General features: G+C 35.9%; 1 protein-coding gene across 3 annotated transcripts in view; it reads left to right on the forward strand.

Annotated features, from left to right (window-relative positions):
• The first annotated feature begins 442 nt into the window (after nucleotides 1–442).
• Nucleotides 443–22,287, forward strand: part of TRIP4 (thyroid hormone receptor interactor 4) — a 45,045-nt gene continuing 23,200 nt past the window's right edge. The window contains exons 1-9 of one of the 3 annotated variants that reach the window (XM_081048706.1): nucleotides 443–619; nucleotides 4,350–4,519; nucleotides 5,512–5,645; nucleotides 6,668–6,880; nucleotides 8,612–8,690; nucleotides 11,220–11,349; nucleotides 12,177–12,392; nucleotides 16,246–16,369; nucleotides 19,861–20,048. In XM_081048706.1, the coding sequence (XP_080904832.1) occupies nucleotides 519–619; nucleotides 4,350–4,519; nucleotides 5,512–5,645; nucleotides 6,668–6,880; nucleotides 8,612–8,690; nucleotides 11,220–11,349; nucleotides 12,177–12,392; nucleotides 16,246–16,369; nucleotides 19,861–20,048 (1,355 nt within the window). In that variant the 5' untranslated portion in view covers nucleotides 443–518. The remainder of the gene's footprint in view (nucleotides 620–4,349; nucleotides 4,520–5,511; nucleotides 5,646–6,667; nucleotides 6,881–8,611; nucleotides 8,691–11,219; nucleotides 11,350–12,176; nucleotides 12,393–16,245; nucleotides 16,370–19,860; nucleotides 20,049–22,287) is intronic. The other 2 variants (XM_081048707.1, XM_081048708.1) reach the window with 2 other exon arrangements.

Consider the following 22,287-nt stretch of genomic DNA (forward strand, 5'->3'; position numbering starts at 1 on the left):
GACCCGGCTCAAAAAATTAAATCGAAAGAGGTTTTAGCGGCGTGAATTTAGTATTAGACTACAGCGGGACGGGGGTGGTATTAATAAAAACACTATCAACAGAGCAAATCCTCACAGCGCTTTACTCTAGCTTCCAAGTACTATCTTAAATGTTTTACATAAAACCGGACAATTTAAAAGCTGGTCCCTCAGGTTACGGATTGTTTTTCTTTTTTCCTAAACTGTAGTTTTTATAGGTATAGGTACTGTCTTCTTAGCAGAACTCCCAATTTGCCAGTCCTACATCTGAAGATGCGGGAAAATCACGCGCAGAAATTCTGACGCAAGCGCAAACACTTCAGAAAGCGGGAAGTAGAAGGAGCCAGTACAGGTAGAGGGATCGGTGTTCTGGGGTGGTGCGACCGCGCGGGGCGGCGCAGGCGGGCGGAACCCGCGCGAGCGAGGTTGGTGTTGCGAAGGGGACTAGTCCAGCGCAGGACTCGGGGCTTTTTCCACCCAGCTGGTTCCGGCTGGGGAAAATGGCGGTGGCTGGGGCGGTGTCACGGGAGCAGCTGGTAGGCTGGTGCACCCAGCAATTGCAGAAAACTTTCGGCCTGGATGTCAGCGAGGAGATCATTCAGTGAGAACGGTTCGGGTCCGAGGGGGGAAGGAGATCTGGCATGTGCACTGGCTGAGCGAACGAGGAAGCGGGGAGGACTAAAAAGTTAATGAGAATGAAAAAATGTGATAAAAGGGCTTCTGTTCATCTGGAGGCGCCGAATTTGGATAATCGGCTTTATAGTTTAGTTTCTGAAGTAGGCTGTCAGGCTCCACAATGGCCGGTGGGGCCTTTTTTTCCTAGGAAAACGCCAAGTCCCTGATAAGAACTTGTAAGGCTGTCCCGGGAGCCAGTTTCCTTATAGATTCTGGAGCAAAGGGGCAAAAATGGCTTTCTATTAAGTCCTTACTCTGAACATTCTAGTTTGCCCAGTCTGAGTTGTGTCAAAGTGTATCTGGAATTTAAATGCGGGCGGCGTTGTATAGTGCAAATAGCTCCTGACTCAGAATGTATTTTCTTTTACCAGTTTTGGAATGTTGAGCAACTTAATTTTCCTCTCTGTACCTTAGTTTCCTCACCTATGAACTGAATAATTAGCAGAGGTTATCTTTAATACTTTATGATTCTTATTAAATGGGAATGGTGACATGATTTAATATCTGCTTTCAGTTGATTTAAGAAATGTTTGTGGCGCTACTTTGTGCCCAGGTGCTGGGGCAACAAAGACAATTGCGGCATTTGGGTTCGGCTTGGTTCCTGAGACCTGAAGTGGGGGAAGTGCAGGGTGTTGTGGGGGCACGTACGCTAGTAAAGGACTCTCATTAAGATTTGGGAAACTTGAAGGTTTACTGCAAGGGATGACTTTCACCCGAGAACTAAAGGGTGGCTAGGTGGAGGCGCCATGTTGAGGAAGAGGGAAAAACTTCCAAAAAAATTGGTCTTGTTCAAGGAACCTGAACATGTTTTTGACTTGATTCCTTGTTCGTTGGTGCTGAAATCTGAATTGCAATTGTGGGGCTTTTGTGGGAAGTTAGGTGTGTTTCTGAGATTGGGAGAAAATAGACTTGTTGGCAAAGAGTTAAGAGAGCCTATTTTAAATGATTTTTTTTTTTTTAAACACTGGAATAGACTATCAAAAACAAACACAGCCAAATCGTATGGATTGGTCTTGTCCTTGCTGGAAGGCAAGATCACGTTAAGCAGTTTGTCAAACATTTTTTAAAGCAATGGAATGCTGTCAAATGAAGTAAGACTTTGCAAGATATCAAACAGAAAAAAGTCATTCAGTTAAAAAAAAATGTTTTTTGAGGCTATTTTTGATGAATCAACAATGAAGTATGGATTGGTACAGTCTTCTCAGTCTCATTTCAATTGTGTTTTGTCTGCTTACACAGTGTCAGGAATATTTTCATTCTTATAGATTACAGTTTAACAGCTCATATTACAGCCTCAGATTTTCCTTAGCTAAACTTATTCACACCCTTGAAAGAGGAGTGATCAGAAATTTGTTTTACAGTTGAGGCATTAAGTATGGCTAAACACCTGCTTGCATTTTTAAAATTCATGAATATAAGTTAAACAAGAATTGTTCAAAATTAAAGTAAGCACTAAAACTACCTATAATACCATTTGAACCACTTTTTACTGGTTGTTGACAACAGGCTATGATGCCATGATGAAAACATTTGCTGTTTTAGTATGCTGTGCCGTGCCTGGTATTTGAGAATTATCCAGGTGTATTGTAGTAGTCTGGCAACTTGAACAATTTGACATGGGTGGCCTGATTTTTTTTTTTTTTAAATACAGAGCTCTTACCATCCTACCAAATGACACATTAAGATCTGCATGCGGAGTTAGCAAACTATATTTTGTTCCACAATGTATTCATGTTTTGGTTGACTCTGCTTCAATAAGATTTGCTATATAACACATTTGGATGTATGTTGTTCTTTATTACGTTTTTAAAAATAGTTTAAATGACATTCAAATATTTCTGGAGCTCTTTATTAATACTTCCCTAGTGGTTTGAATACTCCAGAGTTAAATGATCCCCTGAGGTTCCTTGCACCTCTTTGAGTTCTTGATAGCAGTTAATTTTTTTAATGGGGGCTGGTAAGTTTGGGGATGAAGTTGATTAAGCTATAAAAGTCCTGAAAAACAGGTTTCGTTTTTTTAAAAAGCTATGATGGTTTAGAAGATGCTCTTAATGACGCCCGAAGACACAGGTTTGTTTACCTGTAGGTAATAACTCTATAGGTAAATCCACCCCCATTAGGAAAAGAACGCAATACATATACTACCAACCATGGGACAACTGAATGATGTTTTAAAGGATATAGCATTATTGTTCTTATATCCCACACCAGTGTCTGAATTATAATTTCTTCAGATCTTAGGATGCTTTCATGATCCAGTATCTTAACTTATAAGTAATTTTTTTCACTTATTTTTTCTCTAATTGACATATTCACTGTAGAAAACTAAAAAAATCATAAAAGAATAAAGGAGAAAACTAAAATTACAATAGTACCACAATCCAGAGATAACCATCATTTCTCTGTTAGTGTTTTTTCCTATGATTATTGTAATAGATGTTCAAAACATATTCATTGTAGTGGAAAAAAGAAAAAAATAAACCAAAATTCTATTTAATCATACCACTCTGTGGTAATCATTTTGGTGTATAACTTTCTAGCCTTCTTCCTACACATAAGCGTATGTATATATATACACATTCCTTTTATAGCCACTGGGATCATGTGCTTTACAGTCAATCCTACTATTTCACTTAACCATTACGTGAGAGCATTTTCTCAGGTCAATGATAATTACTCAAAAATTTCACTTTTAGTGGTGACATATTACAGTTTGTAAAGTCCAAAAACTTGAGTTCATTTGCCCCTTTCCTATCAATAGATGTTTTAAATAGTTTCCACCTTTTCACTAATTCAAATAATGATGCAGTTAACTTTTTTGCATAAATTTTCCTGTGTCTCTTATTTCATATAGAATCCTATAAATGGAATTTTTGGATTATTTTTAAGGCACTTCAAATATACTGGCTGATTGATTTCTAGGAAAGTTGTGCTGACTTGTACTCCCATCCCATTTCGCTTTTAGGAACCCTGTATAACATTTCCTTACAATACAGGTATACCTTGGAGATATTGCAGGTTCAGTTCCAGACCACTGTAATAAAGTGAATATCACAATAAAGCGAGTCATAATTTTGCTGAGGGAGGGTCTTGCCTTCAGTTTGTAAAAAATGCAACACCTGTGAAGCGCAAATAGACGCGCAATAAAACCGGGTATACCTGTAGATCTGCTTATTTGGATGTGATGCTAATCTTGAGTTAACAATTTTTAAGAATGTTAAATCAATAACTGGTTAGATTGTAGTATATATCCATATTTTTAGCAGAAATGAAGAGAAATTTTAGGTTTGGCAATAGAGATTAAGTAATCTGTATTGTTTCTATGAAAATATGACTGCAGATGTATAGTTATAGAAAGTATTCCGCCAACTATACTTTAATAAAAAAGTATTGCTGTGTTAAGGGTAGCCCCACAAGCCTATCTTCAAAGTACTGGTTTGATTCTAGAAATACAAGGTTATATGAAGGTTAGATTATGAACTGCTTGAAGGTCAGGGTCTTTGTCCTGATAAAACTTATATCCCTAACATCTAGTGTAGAATTTAGCTCAAAGAAAACACTCCAATGGATTAATTAGTGGTTTTTACTGTTATGATTGTTGAAAATCATACTGTAAGCTAGCTTTGTTTTAACAACTTATGTCTTTGCTTCCTGAGGTATGTTTTGTCAATTGAGAGTGCTGAAGAGGTACGAGAGTATGTTACTGACCTTCTTCAGGGAAATGAGGGCAAAAAAGGTCAATTCATAGAAGAGCTTATAAACAAGTGGCAAAAGAATGATCAGGAGTTGGTTTCTGATGCTCTGCAACAGTCCTTCAAAAAAGATGGTAAGTTTAGTTAATGTAATTAAGTATAAGTTGAAATATTGGTAAATGGGCTGGCTTATAGGACCTGGTATTTTCTGTCACTCCATTTCCTCACAGCTAACTTAGGCAGAAGAATATATATACATATTCCTAGTTTAGTTCTTCTCAGTTTGTAATGAATATTGTTTTAGTGCAGGCTTCTTCAATTTAGTAAATATCACAAAATACCTGTTTGCAAATGTGGCTTCGGAATAATTTGAAAATTTTACACATGGATTGAAGAAAGACTTTTTAGTTATGTGCATACCTGGATGAAGGTAAATGTTGACCAATTTTAGTATGAGTAGCATTTAGAGTAACTAGTTAAACAGAAAAGCCGAGCACCAAACTAAATAAGCCATTGTTTTTATACAATCTAAAATACCAGATTTTAATTTGAATTCTTAGTTCTAGCCAATAGTCTTTATCATTAACTGCAATCTTGAAGATGATGGTTTAAATTTAACTCTGGTTTAAGAGGAAAAGATAATTTTCAAACCTGCGTGACTTCATATCTTGACTCTGAATATAAAGCATCACCTTCCCTTTATTAGCTATTAGTTCACCAATAATCCTACCATTATCTATCTATGTACATATATACAGAGGGTGCCAAGAAAATGTATACACATTTTAAGAAAGGCAAAAGCTATATTAAAATTACGCTGATGGTGACCACTTTGAGCACCTCTTGTAATTGTAGAAGTCAAACATGACTTGTATTCATCTTTTGTTATCAGTATATATTATTACAATTTTAATAGTTTTTTCCTTTCTTAAAATGTGTACACATTTTTTTGGTACCCTCTGTATATAGTTTTTTTCTTTTCAGGGTTTTTTCTTTTTATTAGTTTCAGGTGTACAAAGCAACGTAGTAGACATTTATACCCCTCACAAAGTGATAACCCCCTCCCCCAAGCTACTACCCCACTGACATCTTATATAGCTGTTACAATATGTTTTTTTCTTTAAAGAAATTTTAGATGGGCAGAGATCAGGAGACCAGCTGAAGAAGGGTAGGCGGAAAGGGAGAAACAGACAGGAAGTTCCTGCATTTGCTGAACCTGACACAACCATAGAGGTCAAAACACCTTTTGATTTGGCTAAGGTAAGAGCTTACACGATGAATTTTTTTCTGGCTATGTGGAAAAGAGAAAATGATACACTTCAGAGAGAAAAGTATACAAATTGGTCTAGAATGGCAGTTTTTCAACAAATGCATGAATTTCATGAAGAGCAAGTGATAATTATTTTCTGTGTAGTAGTTTTTTGACAACCTGATTAAATAAGTATTATATTTGCTTAGAGATGAGATTGAGAGATCATATATATGATGGAAAATATTGAATGAAATGCACCAGGGCTTCAATTTTGACATTTTTTTGCGGGTTTATACTAAACAAATACACAATTCTATGTTTTATTAAGAATGTTCCTATTTTGGGCCATCCACCACCACCACCACTATTCTCATCATTTAGCTTTTAGAGCTTTTTGTACTCTCTTGATAATCAAAGTAGCCCTGTGAGGTAAGCAGAAATATTTATAATCCAGACAACTTGACCAGCTAAATTTCCCAGTAGAAAGCAATAGTTAATGATGCTAAGATGGAAGAGTAATGATCAAAATTTCTGAGTGTGATGATCATGCAAAAAAAAAAAAAAAAAGACATGGAAAAATATTACACAATGTTTTTAATAATTTACAAATAATTTACAAAATATTAAGTTAAAGAAATAGAGACGTAAGTTCTTAATCAGGTGGAATAAAATGAGCAAAGACCATCACAAGCAAAAGAAAAAAATACAAAAAGATGTTTAACTTTACTAGTAATTAGGGTGACCAATTTGTCACCCTTATTGCCTGGGACTTTGCCAGTTTTAGCTCTGAAAGTCTGATATTCTGGGATTCTCCTATGTCCTGGGCAAGGTATGTTAGCTAGTTTTTCTAGAGCATAACCTTTTCTCAGACCCTTGATTATAACTACTTTGTATTTCTTTCACTTCCTTTTTTCCTGGTTCCTGAGTAGTGTATCAGTTGTTAGTGAACAGAATTGAGATTTTTCTCCCCTCAACTCTTTTCACTGTCATTAATTATTTGATGTTATTTCTGCTATTTTTATACAATTAGGCACAAGAGAACAGCAGCTCCTTAAAGAAGAAGACGAAATTTGTCAGTTTATACACAAAAGAGGGACAAGACAAGCTGGCAGTCCTGATCCCTGGTCGCCACCCTTGTGATTGCCTGGGCCAGAAACACAAGCTGATCAATAACTGTCTGATCTGTGGGCGTATAGTCTGTGAACAAGAGGGTTCCGGACCTTGCTTATTCTGTGGTACTCTGGTAATTGTTTATTTTCTATTTTATTTTACTATGCTTTGGTTTAATAAATAGGGATATTTACATTCCTAGTACCGGTAGTTTCTGTTTTTCATAGTAAATTTCTTCCCTAAGATATCCAATAAACTGTAGTGGCAGGAATTTTTTAGTAAAAAACCCAAGGTTATATCCTAGTACTGAGCTCTCTTAGTGAAAAGGGTTTTGAGAATACACATTGTTGAAGGATGCACGTCTTGTACAGATTAATTTCAATTCAAGAAAACTCTAGGGCCTAAAATGTCGAAATTTTTTGTCAGTCTTCATATGTGGTTCATATCCCCAGGGGAATAGAACCATTATGACATAATCCTTAATCCTTAAAGCTTCTCTTTCCAGGACACCTCCTTATAGCTCTGCATTGTCTGAGGGAGTGACATTGGAGTGACCTCAAGAGTTTCGCAGTAATGGATCTCAATTCTTGTTGTTGGTATTAAGAAATGTGTATACATTTACTCTAAATTTTTATAGACTTTTATATAAAAAAATAAAGTGTCATCAAAGTGTATTGGTTGTCACTGCATGCTTCAACACCATGTCTGCATGGTAAAACATACAATGCCCTTTTCACCTAAAAAATTAAAAGAGTTTAGCACTAATGACTCTTACAACTATCATAATGATTTGTCTACAAAGCTTATTCTGCCTCCTGAGCTGGCTAGCAGAAACTGGCTTTTGGTGTTGATGAAGGCATCCATTTAATACTGCTTTGTTTTTTCCCTCTTTCTAACTGCTTTGTGTGGGGCCTTTAATTTTTCAATATACTTAGAGAACAAGCTGATAGACAGTGGATGACCTGAAAAATGTAATGTCTACCATCAGAAATGTTCATAAGATGGCAGTAAATGTCCTCCCATATGGAGCTTTCTCTAGAGAAACACCCTTCAGCTGCTGGCAGGAACTCTGTGTGCCACTGTGGCAAGTGCTAAGAAGCACAGTGCTTTCTGTTAGATCCCTTGAAGATCTAACAGTTCAAGAAACAGAGGAATGTAGAGCAGATTGGCCTTGAAGCCTTGCAAGTTCTATAAACTTAGTATGACACTTTTTAAGTAACCCCTTCTTTGCTTCCCTTCTTACAATTGCAGTGATTTTATAATAAACCGAACTTTTTCTTTGATTAATATATTCACTATTTTATAATGTTCGAAAGCAAAGGAGCAAAATATATATAGTGTAAAACGGAGACTAGTTTTCACTGGTGACACTGTAATTTGCTTTTTCTGCTTTTTTCTAATAACATACCTGCTTATAATTTCTCTTGTAAGGCTTGGATTTCATTATTAAAACTGAAGGTCTTTTTTTAAAAAAAAGTTTCATGTTTTTTTCCAATATTCTCAATGATGGCAAATCTTTGAAAATGGGTTAGATTTCTTTTTTTAACTATCAAGTCATTCAGGGACACTTGAAGTGAGATCAGTATTTTTGTGTGGTTTCTGAAAGTAGGGAGAAATGGAAAGACTAGGGCAAAAGTCATTTGGAAATTTATATATGTGTGTATATATATTTATATAGATTACATTTATATATATATATATATATATATATATATATATATTTTGTCATGTCTGGATAAAAAAGCACCAACAGTCTCATTTTTTTATTACCATATCTCATGTGTAATGTAAGGTTACTTTTTAGGTATATCAAGCAAACAATATAATTTAACTATTAGATTATGTTTCTTTTATTACTTTACAGGTATGTACTCGTGAAGAACAGGATATTTTACAACGTGACTCAAACAAGAGCCAGAAATTGCTCAAGAAGCTAATGTCAGGTAGGGCAGCAATCTTCTGATTGGTTTACTGTGTGCTAGATACATTTTGTTGTTTCTGTGATTGTTTCTCTTTCTTGTATCCTGGTTTGTAAGATGCAGTTTATTTACTCATTTATTCTATAAGCATTTGTTTTTTTGAAAATTATTATTAAAACCACATAACATTGAGCAAAAAGAAACTAATAATAGTAATGGATTATGACATGAAGAATAAAATTAATATTCTGAATTAACTGTGTAAGTTAATAAATGGAGAAGGGACAGCTCTTTTTTATAGAAGACTTCTAATTAGTACAGTGAAGGAATAAGAATAAGAGGAAATCACCATTAGAATACCACATTAGAATACCACTTGAGTAGTAATTGCTACAGTTAAGATCCACCAATGGATTCTAAAATTGTTGAAATAGGAGATTTGCAAGGTCACGAAAGATAAGAGAAGACAAGAATTGTCAGATTGGAGGAGACTAAGGAGACATGACAACCAACTGCAATGTAGGATCCTGAATTGGATCCCAAGAAAAACAACATTAATGGAAAAGATGTTGAAATTTAAATAAAGTCTATAAAGTCCAAATAAAGTTAATAGTGTTGTACTAATGTTAATTTTTTACTGCTTGATTGTGCTGTGGTTATGTAAGATTAAGGGAAGCTGAATGAAAGTTATACAGGAACTCTACTTTTTTTCCAACCCTTTTCTAAGTCTTTTGGTTGGAAACATACCACAAATGGTCACCTTTGTTAATGTATCTTTTGTTTTATTTCCTCGGGATAAATTCCTAAGAATAGGATTACTGGGTTAAAGAATATGATCATTTTTGACACTTAAGATGTATTTGCCATATTACTTTACCAAAATGTTGTACCAATCTACAACAATATTAATATTGTACCCCCAAACCTGTCACTATTGAGTTTTGATATTTCCAATTTATAAATTTTTATAGTTGTAACTTTTAAAAATTATTAAAGAAATTGAACATGTCTCCATATTTTGTCAATTAGGGTTTCTTTAAGGTCATTATTATGAGAAACGGTAGTTCTAAGTGCTTTTCTTGTATTCAGCCTACAAGAATCTCTCTTTGTTTTATTTTTTCAAATTTTTTTTTTTTTAAGATTTTATTAAATCTTTAAATAAGAAGAACAGGACTTTATTGGGGAACAGTGTGTACTTCCAGGCCTTTTTTCCAAGTCAAGTTGTCCTTTCAATCTTAGCTGTGGAGCGTGCCGTTCAGCTTCAAGTTGTTGTCGTTTCAGTCTTAGTTGTGGAGGGCGCAGCTCACCTCCAGGTCCAGTTGCCGTTGCTAGTTGCAGGGGGTGCAGCCCACCATCCCTTGCGGGAGTCGAGTTGAACTGGCAACCTTGTGGTCGATAGCCCACTGGCCCATGTGGGAATCGAACCGGCAGCCTTCGGAGTTAAGAGCATGGAGCTCCAACCACTTGAGCCACTGGGCTGGTCATGTTTTTTCAATTTTAAAGGAATGATTTGACAGAACTTTGAACAGCCCTGGAATTTTAGGTAAAGAGAAAGGAAGGTAAGCCTTCATTATAGACTAGCTGTTTTCCTAACAAATTTTAGATCTTGGTTTTACCATAATGTATGGCTCTCTTTTCTGGGACCTGTAGATTTATAGAATGCTGTCACGAAGGAGATAAGAAGAAATGGGTGAAGAAATGAATGTGGGCTTTAGGCTTAGACAGACCTAAGTTTAAATTTTGTTTTTACTTTCTAATTTCTGAGTGAACTCAGTAAATTTATCATCTCTGAACTTCAGTTTTTTATCTGTGAAACAAAAATAATACAAACTATCTAACAGGGTTATTGGGAGGATTAAATAATATATATTAAGTGCCTTAGCATCTAGTAAATTCTCTTTATTTATGTCATCCCCTTCTTGCAATTTCTTTTTTTTCGTTTTTACTTTTGATATGTAAAAGTATGTTTAAAGGTGATACTCAGTCCTAAAGTTTTTCATGTACAGGTAGGTCATTTTCATATTGTGTTATTAAACAGCTTGGTACCCTTAGTGATCCAAATTTCCTTGAGGGAAGAAATGGACCTTAAGGTTTATTGAGAACCTATTATGGTGTTTTCCCGGTAATAAGACCTAGCCAGACAATCAGATCTAATGTGTATTTTGGAGCAAAAATTAATATAAGACCCAGTCTTATTTTACTATGAAACCGGGTCTTATATAACGTAATGTAACCATAACCATAATATAATACAATAATATCATGCAAGGTCTAATATAATATAATATCAGGTCTTATATTAATTTTTGCTCCAAAAAGAATACATTAGAGCTGATTGTCCGGCTAGGTCTTATCTTCGGGGTAACATGGTACGTGTCAAGCACTGCTTGATGCTTGGCAAATAAAGCCTGACCTGTGTACTTCTTTGTTTTCCATTGAAATGAAGGCTCTTGGCCATCAGGGCAGAGCTTCTGATTTTGTTCTTTGCTGCACAGTGATACAACTAATTTATATTATAGGCTGACACCATTTTATTTCTTTATTGAATTTCAGGGACAGAGAATTCTGGAAAAGGGGACATCTCTACCAAGGACCTTCTTCCTCATCAGGAATTACGGTTTAAGTCTGGTCTGGAGAAGGCTATCAAACATAAAGATAAACTGTTAGAGTTTGACAGAACTAGGTATGATATGGTTAGAATAACAAATGCTAAGAAATAGTCTAGTCCACAGGTTCTGTCCATTAAAACATTATTTTGGCAATTGATACATTCTTAGGGGTAGAGTATGAAAAAATTGACAGGAAAAGAAGAGTTAGGTGCTCTACATAGGAGACCAACATCTTGGTTTTGAATCCGTGTTTGAGTAAGATAGGCTCCCACCAAGAGGTTCCTACCCTGCAACATTTTTTTATTTTTGGCAAATGCTAGTATACCCCCTAGAAAGTTGCTTTGGGTTGGCAGAATTCCCCACTTGTTTCGGTTGTAGCCATTCATTCATTCAGTTAACATACAAGAGTGCCTACCTACCATGTGCAAACTGTTGTGCTGGGCTTTGGAGACTCTGTAAGAAGTTGCCTCTGGGAGAGTGTAGGTAACGCCATATCATGGGAAGGCATAATTTACCTTTCTCCTTCCCTTTGACACTAAATTTGTTTTCTGATTCAATGATCAATGTGTTAAAATGTCCCTAACTTGGCTTTTACCCTCCTATACTTTTGTCATTTAGCCCACTGACTTCTCTTTAGGAGACAAGTGTATGGATTTGCTAGTTCTATTTTTTATTTCTTTTTTCATTTTTTTCTTCTTTTGGACCAAATATATATTGAAAACCAGTTGATGGTTTTAAAATGTTTACATAGGACTTATACGCTCACTTCTGATTTTGAAGCATTCTTGGGCATCCATATTTGAGGTAATAACCATTAGGACAGCAGAAGAGTGAGCTACCTTGAAACAGTTTCCCAGTAATCAATAGGTGACCTAATTGCCATGTGTTCTTTTTTTTTTAGCATTCGAAGGACCCAAGTCATTGATGATGAGTCAGATTACTTTGCCAGTGATTCTAACCAGTGGCTGTCCAAAATTGAGCGGGAAACTCTACAGAAGCGAGAAGAGGAGCTGAGAGAGTTTCGACATGCCTCTCGGCTCACTAAGAAGATCACTATTGACTTTGCAGGCAGGAAAATTGTAGAAGATGAAAATCCACTAGCTGAGTATCATAGCAGGTAAGTGGGCAGCACCTGAAAGGGTGTGAAAGAAGGGGGCAGTTTGACTATAAAGTATCTGTCCTCTCTAATGGATCTGTTATTTTTGTTGATTTTAAAAATAATATATTCATTTGGAATAGAAACATATAAGAGTAGCTAAGGAAATTTTGAAAATGAACAGGGAAGGGAACTTGTCCTGCTAGACAATTACTGTTTATAAAAAAAACTGTTTTTAAAACAATGAGGTAATTTGGGCACAGGAATAGATCAATGAAAAAGAATTCAGGAAGTGACCTGTGTGTCTGCATTGTGTATATATGTGTGCATGGGAGTGTGTTAATAGGTGTGTAAATTTACTCATTGATAAAGGTAACATTTCTAACCAGTAAAGAAAAGATTAAATATATGGATGGGATGATTGGCCACCAGCGTAGAAAAAAATCTGAAGTAGATCTCTACTTCATACTGTGATAAATTTGACTAAAGAGTTACATGTAAAGGAAATAAAAGGATCAGAAAGAAATATAGAACAAATACCCTATTACTTATATGTGGAATCTAAAGAACAGAATAAATGAACAAACAAAACAGAAATAGACTCAGAGATACAGAGAAAAAAGCTGATGGTTGCTAGATGGGATGGGCGTTGGGGCATGGGGAGAAGATGAAGGGATTAAAAAGTACCAATTGGTAGTCACAAAATAGTTATGGGGATGTGAAATAGAGTGTGGGGAATATAATCAATAATGTACAGATCATGTAGGGTGCCAAATGGGCACTGGACTTATCAGGGGGATCACTTCATAGGAGTTAGATGCCTGACCACTGCACTGTACACCTGAAGCTCAAGTAGAATAATATTGAATTTCAACTATAATTAAATACACACACGCACACCTACCTACACACCCCCCCCCCACACACACATACATATAGTCACGGGATGTAAATACAGTGTAGGGAATAGAGTCAGTGGTATTGTAACAGCTATATATGATGTCAAATGGAAAGTAGACGGGGGAGTTACCACTTTGTGAGGGGTGTAAATGTCTAATCATGTTTTGTACACCTGAAACTAATATAATAAAAAAATACTTAAAAGAAATACAGAAATTTAGGTAAACATAGTTATAGTCTTGGTGTGATCTCTTTTTAAGCAAGATATATATAAAATCTAGAAGTCAAAAAGACATAAGATATTTTAAATTAAGTAAAGTACCAGACTGAGAAAATATTTTAAACATTTTTTAACAGTCAAAGAGTAATAGCCATACTAGATAAAGACCTCCTGCAAATTAAAAGACAAAAAATCCAGTAGAAAAATAGGCAAAGGCTAAGAATAGACAATTTACAGGTGAGGAAAAACAAATAGCTATTAAAAGATGCTCAACTAGTTATCAGGGAAATGCAAAATTTTAAACATAATGTATCATTAAATTGGCTGAAATAAAATACATATAATATTGCATAATCTGTGAATGTGGGCAAATGGGTATGTCTCTTACTGTGGGCGGGAGTATTAAAATGGTACATCCTCCGCACCAAGAGTGAACTTAGTGTATATGGATTCAGGGTAATAATGATGTGTCAGCGTAGGTTCATTAATTGTAGCAAACGTTCCACTCTAGTGCGAGACGATTAATAATGGGAAAGGCTCTGTATGTGTGGGGTCAGGGAGTATGTGGAATTCTCTAGAGTTTATATTCAGTTTTGTTACGAATGTAAAACTGCTCTAAAATACAGACTATTGAAAAAAAATTTCATTATGGCCAATTTCAAGTTACCAACATGGAATCACTGAATTTAGAGTTGAGAAGAGATATGCATATTGACTCCAGCACAGTACTGAAAAGAAAAGAAAGTGCATGCAACTCTTGCCTGTTTTCTGTTTTGAAAATGGTCTCTGTCTCTGTCTCTGTCTCTCTCTGTCTCTCTGTCTCTGTGTGTGTGTGTGTGTGTGTCTGTCTCTCTGTCTGTCTCTCTCTAACACACACACACACACACACACACACACACTCACAAACATACACACACATCCGGATATTGGTGAACTTAGTAATGTTTTCCACAAGGCCCAATCTTTGGCCTTTCTCTTACATACCTGTCAAATCCATCATAGAATTTTCCTAAACAAAGGTTATTTTCTCCCTGAAAGGAATTCTACCTTCTATTCTAAGTTCAAGTTAAACATTTGTTCTCCACCTATTACATAAGATACACAGGTATAAGAAAAAAATAAAATTATTTCTGGGTTATGGGTTAGGAATTTTTCATTTTCTTTTAACTTGTCTTTTCCAGTTTTTCCATAATAAACATGGATTGCTTTTATAATAATGAAAATCATTTTTATGTTTAATAAGAAGTGTTACAGGATTTTAGAAGTGAAATTGGGCAGTATCCCAAAATTTAAATTGCATACTTTTTGACTCAACAGCTACATACCAGATATCAAATGCTCATTTCTTCAGCCTCTTCTCAACTATTTAAAAATATATTTGCCATTTTGATACATGAAAAATAGTATTTTATCGTAATTTTTATTCACATTTCTATGCTTTGTTGTATGCTAGTAAGTGTGAACATTCTAAAAATGTATGGGTTAGCTGTTTGTATTATTTCTTTTATAGGTTCTGGAGTTCTGGATATACTTACCACTGTACTATGTCTTAAATCTATTTCTTTCCTTCAGATCTCACTGTCCCCATTCTATTTGAGACTCACCTCTTCCTTAAAATTCTTGTACCTTTTTTTTTTTAAGCTTCATGTCTTTGTTTCTGCTTTTTGTTGGTTTGGAAATCCCTTTGCCAATCTTTGCCTTTCAAATATCTACCTCTCTCTTGAACTTGGTACAATACATGGGATAATAGGATAATAACCACCAGATAGATTGTGCCTGTCTCATAGTATTAATTATATCCTCTCATGTTTAGCTCATCATCTTTATAGCTGTCTTAAACCTGCCACTCAGATTCAAAGCTTCTTGATAGCAGGAACCATGTCCTCTACACCTTTTAAGTTGCTTTGTATATATGAAGTTCCTAATAAGTATCTCTTTAATTTTATTCAAGGTCATGTTCAGCCTTACCTACTAGTAGAAGCTTTTCAATATGTTGTGCCTCAGAATTATCATCATCCACATTTGTTTAGTATCCAGCAGGGCATGGAGTAAAGCAGCAAGTAGAGCTATAGAGTAGAACAAGATATGGTTCCTGTAGGACCTATGATCTCTTACTAACCAGTGGGATTAGTTCCACAGTCTTTAAATGGAAATTATCCCTTTTTTTCATAGGTTTAGAGCCAAATATTCATAGCAAGCACGACCATAGGCGTAGGATAACATGGGACATATTATCTGATGACTAAATAGGTATTAGGAGACTTCAGAGAAAGGCGTAAGCACTTTCGTGCTGGGCCAGTAGAGGGCACATTACAACTTCTGGACCTTGAAGCGAGGATAGAATTTAGATCAGCGTGGACGAGTGAAGAGAGGGATTCCTGAGTGGGCAGAGGACTAACTGAATGTGTTGAGTAAATGGGCTCCCATAGAACATTCTGTGGGTTCAACTGTTTCTAGACAACTTTCCTAATCTTGGCATTTTTAATAATCTTGTTAAACAGATGAATGATTGTCGTATGTTGTACCTATTTTCTTAGCGCTCTGGAACTTTTATTTTTACTAACTTATATTCCTTACGGTTCTTGGATGAAGAAGGAAGTGGTGGAGGGAGCAGGGAAGGAGATCATTCATGGAAACCTCTTTGAATTTCAAATTTTATGACTGTTGAAGGGGTTTTAGGTTGGTGATAAGTCAAGCTATTCTTCTGAGCATAGAACATTACTAATTATTGTATCCTTTGGTTTCTTATCACAGACTAGATGAGACAGTCCAGGCCATTGCCAATGGAACCTTGAATCCACTGACCACATTGGATAGATCTTCTGAAGAACCTTTGGGAGTTCTGGTGAATCCCAACCTCTACCAGTCACCTCCCCAGGTCAGTAGACCTTTGCTCTAACTGATAATGAGACAAGTTTGAGCCCAGATATTTCTCCTTTCAAGTAAGCCTATTTAATAGGCTTTAAATACCAGTCTACTCTCTGAATACACCCACCAACCTTATTCTCTGACTCAGTTTTCCCCAATTTTTTTTGCAGCATTTTTGACAAGTTGATCTGTATTATTTTCTGAATATTTCCCAAGAGAGAGTTTTATTAAGTACTGTAGAGACTTAGACAGTAGTTTCATGGTCCTTTTGTTAATGTTCTTTCTCTATATTTCATAGACTATGGGTCGTCCCATAGACTGGTGTTTTAAATTAATACATTAATTCACGTATTCATTGTTGTCATTCATTTTTCTGTCAAGTACATTGAGCATCTGCTGTGTACAAGCACAGTAGTCAGTGGTCAACCAGACATTGCTTCTATCTTCAAAGAACTTGTAGACTAGTAGGGGAAAAGATTACATAAGTGGCTCTAATACTGATGGAGATGTAAACAAAGTACATTGGAAACCCAGATGAGGCAAAGACTACTTCAGTTGAGAGGAATAAAAGAGGCTTTTATAGAGAAGCTGGCATTCATAAAAAGTAAATATCCAGGAAAATGGATATTTGGGGAAACATCATTCTAGGGGAAAAGAACATTCTAGGCAGAATGTACTGTAGGAATCAAGCATGATACACAAAAGCATGTGTGTGTGTGTGTGTGTGTATTTATATATATATATGTATATATGCATATGTGTGTGTGTGTATATATATAAATTCACTCACTGTTGTATATGTATATACATATTTGTATATACATGTTGTATGTATATTTGTATATACATGTTGTATGTATGTATACATACAACAGTGAGTGAATTTAGGCAACCTAGATAGTACTCATAAAAGGGATTATCATGAAAAACAGAGTAGGGTTAGGTAGGTAGACCCAGATCAGTAGAGAGCTTAAATGTTTAGCTAGGAGGTTTTCATGTTTTTATTTTGTAAATGAGCTATAGAAGATTCTTAAATAGAGGCATGCAATCAGAGCAGTGCTTTAGATAGCTCCACTGGAGATCTTTCATTCATTCAGCACTGTATATGTGCCAGGTTCTTTGCTAGGTGCTGTAAAATTGAAAGGTAAAGGCCAGCTCCTGTCCTTAAGGACTTCACTTTTATTGGGAAGATGTGTTTTTTTACAAATAATTTCATCAAGACAATTGCTATAATAGACATATGTCATGGGTATAATAGGACTTTAGAAGAGTTTATAAACCCACTAAAGGACTCACAAAAGAAATAGTGTTTGAGAGGAGACTTAAGGGGTGAATAGGAGTTCCAAGCAGACAAATCTGGGGAGGGACTTCCAGGTCAAAGGTTCAACATATACAAAGACTCAGCATCTTGAGAGCATTGCAGGTTTGGAGAACCATAAGTAGTTAAGTATTGTTAGAAGTTAAAATGGACTAGTAGGTGTTTTAGTTTCCTAAGGCCCCCATAACAAAGTACCACAACTGGTTGGCTTAAGACAACAGAAATCTGTTCTCTCATAGTTCTCATCACTGAAATCAAGATTGGTGGGGTTCCCTCTGAAGGCTCTCTTTCCTCTTTCAGCTTCTGGTACCCACCGGCGTCCCTTGGTTTCTAGCTGTGTCATTCTGATCTCCGCCTTCGTCTTCACCTGGCCTTCTTCTCTGTGTATCTTTGTCTTTCTGTGTGTTCTCTCCTGTATAAGGACACCAGTCATTATTTGGGGTCCACCCTAATGCAGTATAACCGTATTTTAACTTGGTTACATCTGCAAAGACTATTTCCAAATAAGGTTATTTTCACAGGTTCTGTATAGCTATAAATTTGGGGTGGGGGGAATACTACTTAACTCAGTACAGTAGGCTGCATCCTATCAGGAAACCCTTTAAGTCTCATGTTAAGGAGTTTGGTTTTATACTAAAATAGGCAGAGTCCTTGAAGAATTTTAGCAGAAGATTGGCTTGACTTCCGTGCTTATATAGAGAATGGATTGGAGGGAGGAGTAAGACTAGACACAGGGAAATAGCTAAGAAGGTTATTGCGCAGTGGGGAGCACAGTGGGGAGATAGATGATGAGGGCCCAAATGAGTGTTGTAGCAGAGAGTTATCTAAAGGCTAAAAATGTAGATGAGGAGACCAGTTAGCAGGCTCTATGATAGTATTATCGAAAGGTAATAAGAGATTAATTTAGCAAAGTGTCTGTGGGAATAAACAAGTAATATAAACAAAAACTGTAATAGAGATAGAACAGAGAATTTGGGTCCCAGAATTATTCAAATATCAACATTTTTATGAAATCATTTATTTCCCTTGTAATGGATCAGTTCTTCCTCTGTGTCTGCACTTAAGGGTTTATATCCCTGTGTAGTATTTACTCAGTTCTGTCTTATATTTTGCATATTTATATGTATCTCTTAGGATTGTAAGTTCCTTGAAAGCAAGAACCATGTCTCTTTATATTTTATATAAGTCTCACTACTTTGTATTATTTTTGTGTACGTAAGGACTCAAATGTTTGTGTTTTTTAAAGATACGACACAGTTGAGTCATAAAATTTTATTGCAGAAAGATTTTTAGAGATTTATTTAGTCCAACCCCATCATTTTACAACTAAAAAAAACTGAAACCTTTAGGGGTTAAATGACTGCTTAGAGTTTCTAAACTACCACTCTAGCTTTTTTTTCCCTTGTAAATGACTAAAAAGTTAAAGAATTAAGACAACTAAGTCCCACCTCACCATCCTGCTAACGCCTTTTTTTCCCTTGAGTTTCGGAGCACTCAGTCTTCTTGCTCTGGAAGAATGACATTAACCTTTGTCATTCTCTGACTAAACTTCTGCCAGGACTCTTCAGTCTACTGTAACTACCTGTACCCTGTAATTTTCTGTTCCCTTTCCATGATGGGAGCCTTGTTTCAGTAGTGCTCCATCCTCTCTTTTAGGGGACAAGTTGTTTGTTTCAGAGTGAAAGAATACGTGATGCGTCCAATAGTTGGAAATGCCGCCCTGACAACATCTGTTTGGCTTTATCACGGTACCAGCCTGTGACCCTGCTCCTAAGCACATGAAGAATGTGCAGACCAAAATGTTGACCATTCATTTGGCTGATAGATTTACGTTGGGAAATTGTCCAGAATTCATTATGGATCATGAATAAGCATAAAATGGAAATAATTACAGACCAATTATTTAGTCTGATAGTTGTGCTTTTGCTGGTATTAGGAAGTTATGTATGGAGATTTCAACATTCCAGTTACCTTTAAGGTGGGACCTTGTTATCATACATGAGTTCCTACTGAATTATATCTTCTCTACTTTTTTTGGCCATGTTTCAGACAAACATGGGATAAAATTTTCTAGGGATATGTTCCCAGTATGATTTGTTCCTTACTAGCACTCGTCTTACTTTGTATACCTACTCCAGGGTTCTCCCTTGTCAGACTGTGTGTTTGGTTTCTTTCCTGTATAGTGGATAGACCAGACAGGTGCAGCCTCACAGAAGAAGGCTTTGCATTCAGCAGGATCAGAATTAGAGTTCACCTCATGTCGGCACCAGTTGCGAATCCAGGACGAAGAATTTCAGGAAGGCTTTGATGGTGGCTGGTGCCTCTCTATGCATCAGCCCTGGGCTTCTCTGCTTGTGAGAGGGATTAAAAGGTAAGGATGGAAATGAGTCTTGGCAATAAAGGATTTTACAGTGACATGAACTTGGTTTAGAATTATGGATTGGAATTTATTTTCTTCAATGTAGTGATGATTTATACTACTCTTCAGTACGTAGAAATTTAAGCAATATGTTTGTGTTAGTGACTTGGTAGTAGTTTTTTTACTGAATAGCTTGAAGAAGACTGAGGTTGAAAGGCTAAGGATCCTAGTCATAACAAAGAATAGAATACCACTTTTTCATCTTTGGAGTCAAAACTTCTATTGACAAAACTTCTCTTGGCGTTGCCTTTGTAATATAGCACTTGATAACCGTAATGGGGGGTGGCCGGTTAGCTCATTTGGTTAGAACATGGTGCTGATAACACCAACGTTGCCGGTTCGATCCCCACATGGGCCGCTGTGAGCTGTACCCTCCTTAAGAACAAACAAACAAACAAAAAATAACCTTAAGGGTTTGATTATACTTGAAATTCAAAGTTTTTAGTGCCCATTTATTAATTTTTTAAGACACTAGCCTAACTGTGGTATCCTCTCTTGCTCTCTCACTCTCGCTGTCTCACTCTCTCACTCTCCCTCTCTTTACCCCCCTTTTTCCCACATTGAGAGAAACTATTTTACCAGAAATTCCTTTTCTACAAAAAGGAGAAATAGTGAGGGATAGTGGAGGTATAATAAAGTTGAATCGTTTTACCTGTTAATGATGGTAATAGCTTACAATTCCATGGTTTCATGTTTCTTCTCAATTCATATTTTTTTAATAGTGGGTTTGTTTATTATTTTTATTTTTTGCTTTTATAAATGTAAATAGAAAATTGGAAAATACAGAAAAGTACCTAGAAAAAGGAAGATCACCTATAATCCCATCACCTAGAAACAGCTCTCTTAGCATTTTAGAGGGTTTACATTTTTCCTATGCAAAATGTTATATAGTGAGGTGATAATATATATTTAGAGTTTTTTTCTTTCACATATCATTATGACATTCATTTTCCTTTTTTATCCAGTTTTACTGAGATAAAATTGACATATAACATTGTATTAGTTTAAGGTGTGTAACATAATGATTATATTGCAAAGTGTCACAGTGAGTTTAGTTAACATCCATCACCACACATAGTTACAAATTTGGAGGGTTTTGTGATGAGAACTTTTAAGATCTCTCTTAGCAGCTTTCAAATATACAATACCGTATTGTTAATTATAGTGGCCGTGTTATACATTTCATCCCCAGGACTTGTAACTGTAAATTTGTACCTCTTGACTAGCTCCACCATTTTCTGACAGCCTCTAATCTGTTCTCTGTGTCTGTGAGTTTGGTTTTTCCAGATTCTACATATAAGTGAGATCATACAGTATTTATCTTCTCTGTCTGACTTACGTATTTCACTTAGCATAATGCCCTCGTAGTCTATCCATGTTGTTGCAAATGGCAGGATTTCCTTCGTTTTTATAGTTGTGAATAATATTCCATTGTATATATACACCACATTTTCTTTATCCATTATTCGTCAATGGACAATTAGGTTGTTTCCATGTCTTGGCAATTGTGAATAATGCTGCAATGAATGTGGGGATGCAGATATCTCTTTGTTCCTTTTTATTTTATCTATTAGAATTTTATATGCCTGGCAGTGTCCTAACTCATAACAGTAATAATACCTTATATTTAAATAGAATTTTACAGTTTTCAAAGCAGTAGCTCTATCAAATAGATCAGACTACTATTGCAGTCTTTGACAATGAGGACATTTAGGCAGGCAAAGGTAAAGTAGCTTGCTCTGAATTACAAAGCTAGTTAGTGGCAGAGAGGGAACTAGAGTTCAAGTTTTCAAAGTGCTTTTTTCCACTCTCACTGTGTAAGCTTCAGTCATTTCTCTACTTTCCTGAACGAAAACTTACTATCAGCATTTAGGAACAATCATTTGTACTTCGGTGTTTTCATGATTAGTTGTGATTTCCGTCCTTCATTAAGGTGCATTACTGTTTTTCTCCCCTCTTGAAAGTCACGCTTTCTTTCTTTGGCTCCTAATTGTTTCATAGTCATACATGTAGTGCTATTAGAATAAGCTCATGTAATCCACTTCTGCCCCCGGGCACGAGGCCCTCAGATGTCTGTTCTTCTCAATCAATTCTCTGTAATTTAGGTGCCTTCCTTTTCTAAAGTTGAAAACTAAACAGCTACTTTTCTGCTGAGGGGATCAGAATGTTTACATTTTTCTTGGCCAATTTT

The sequence above is a fragment of the Rhinolophus hipposideros genome (genome assembly GCF_964194185.1).
Source record: "Rhinolophus hipposideros genome assembly, chromosome: 5".
NCBI classification, from domain to species: Eukaryota; Metazoa; Chordata; class Mammalia; order Chiroptera; family Rhinolophidae; genus Rhinolophus; species Rhinolophus hipposideros.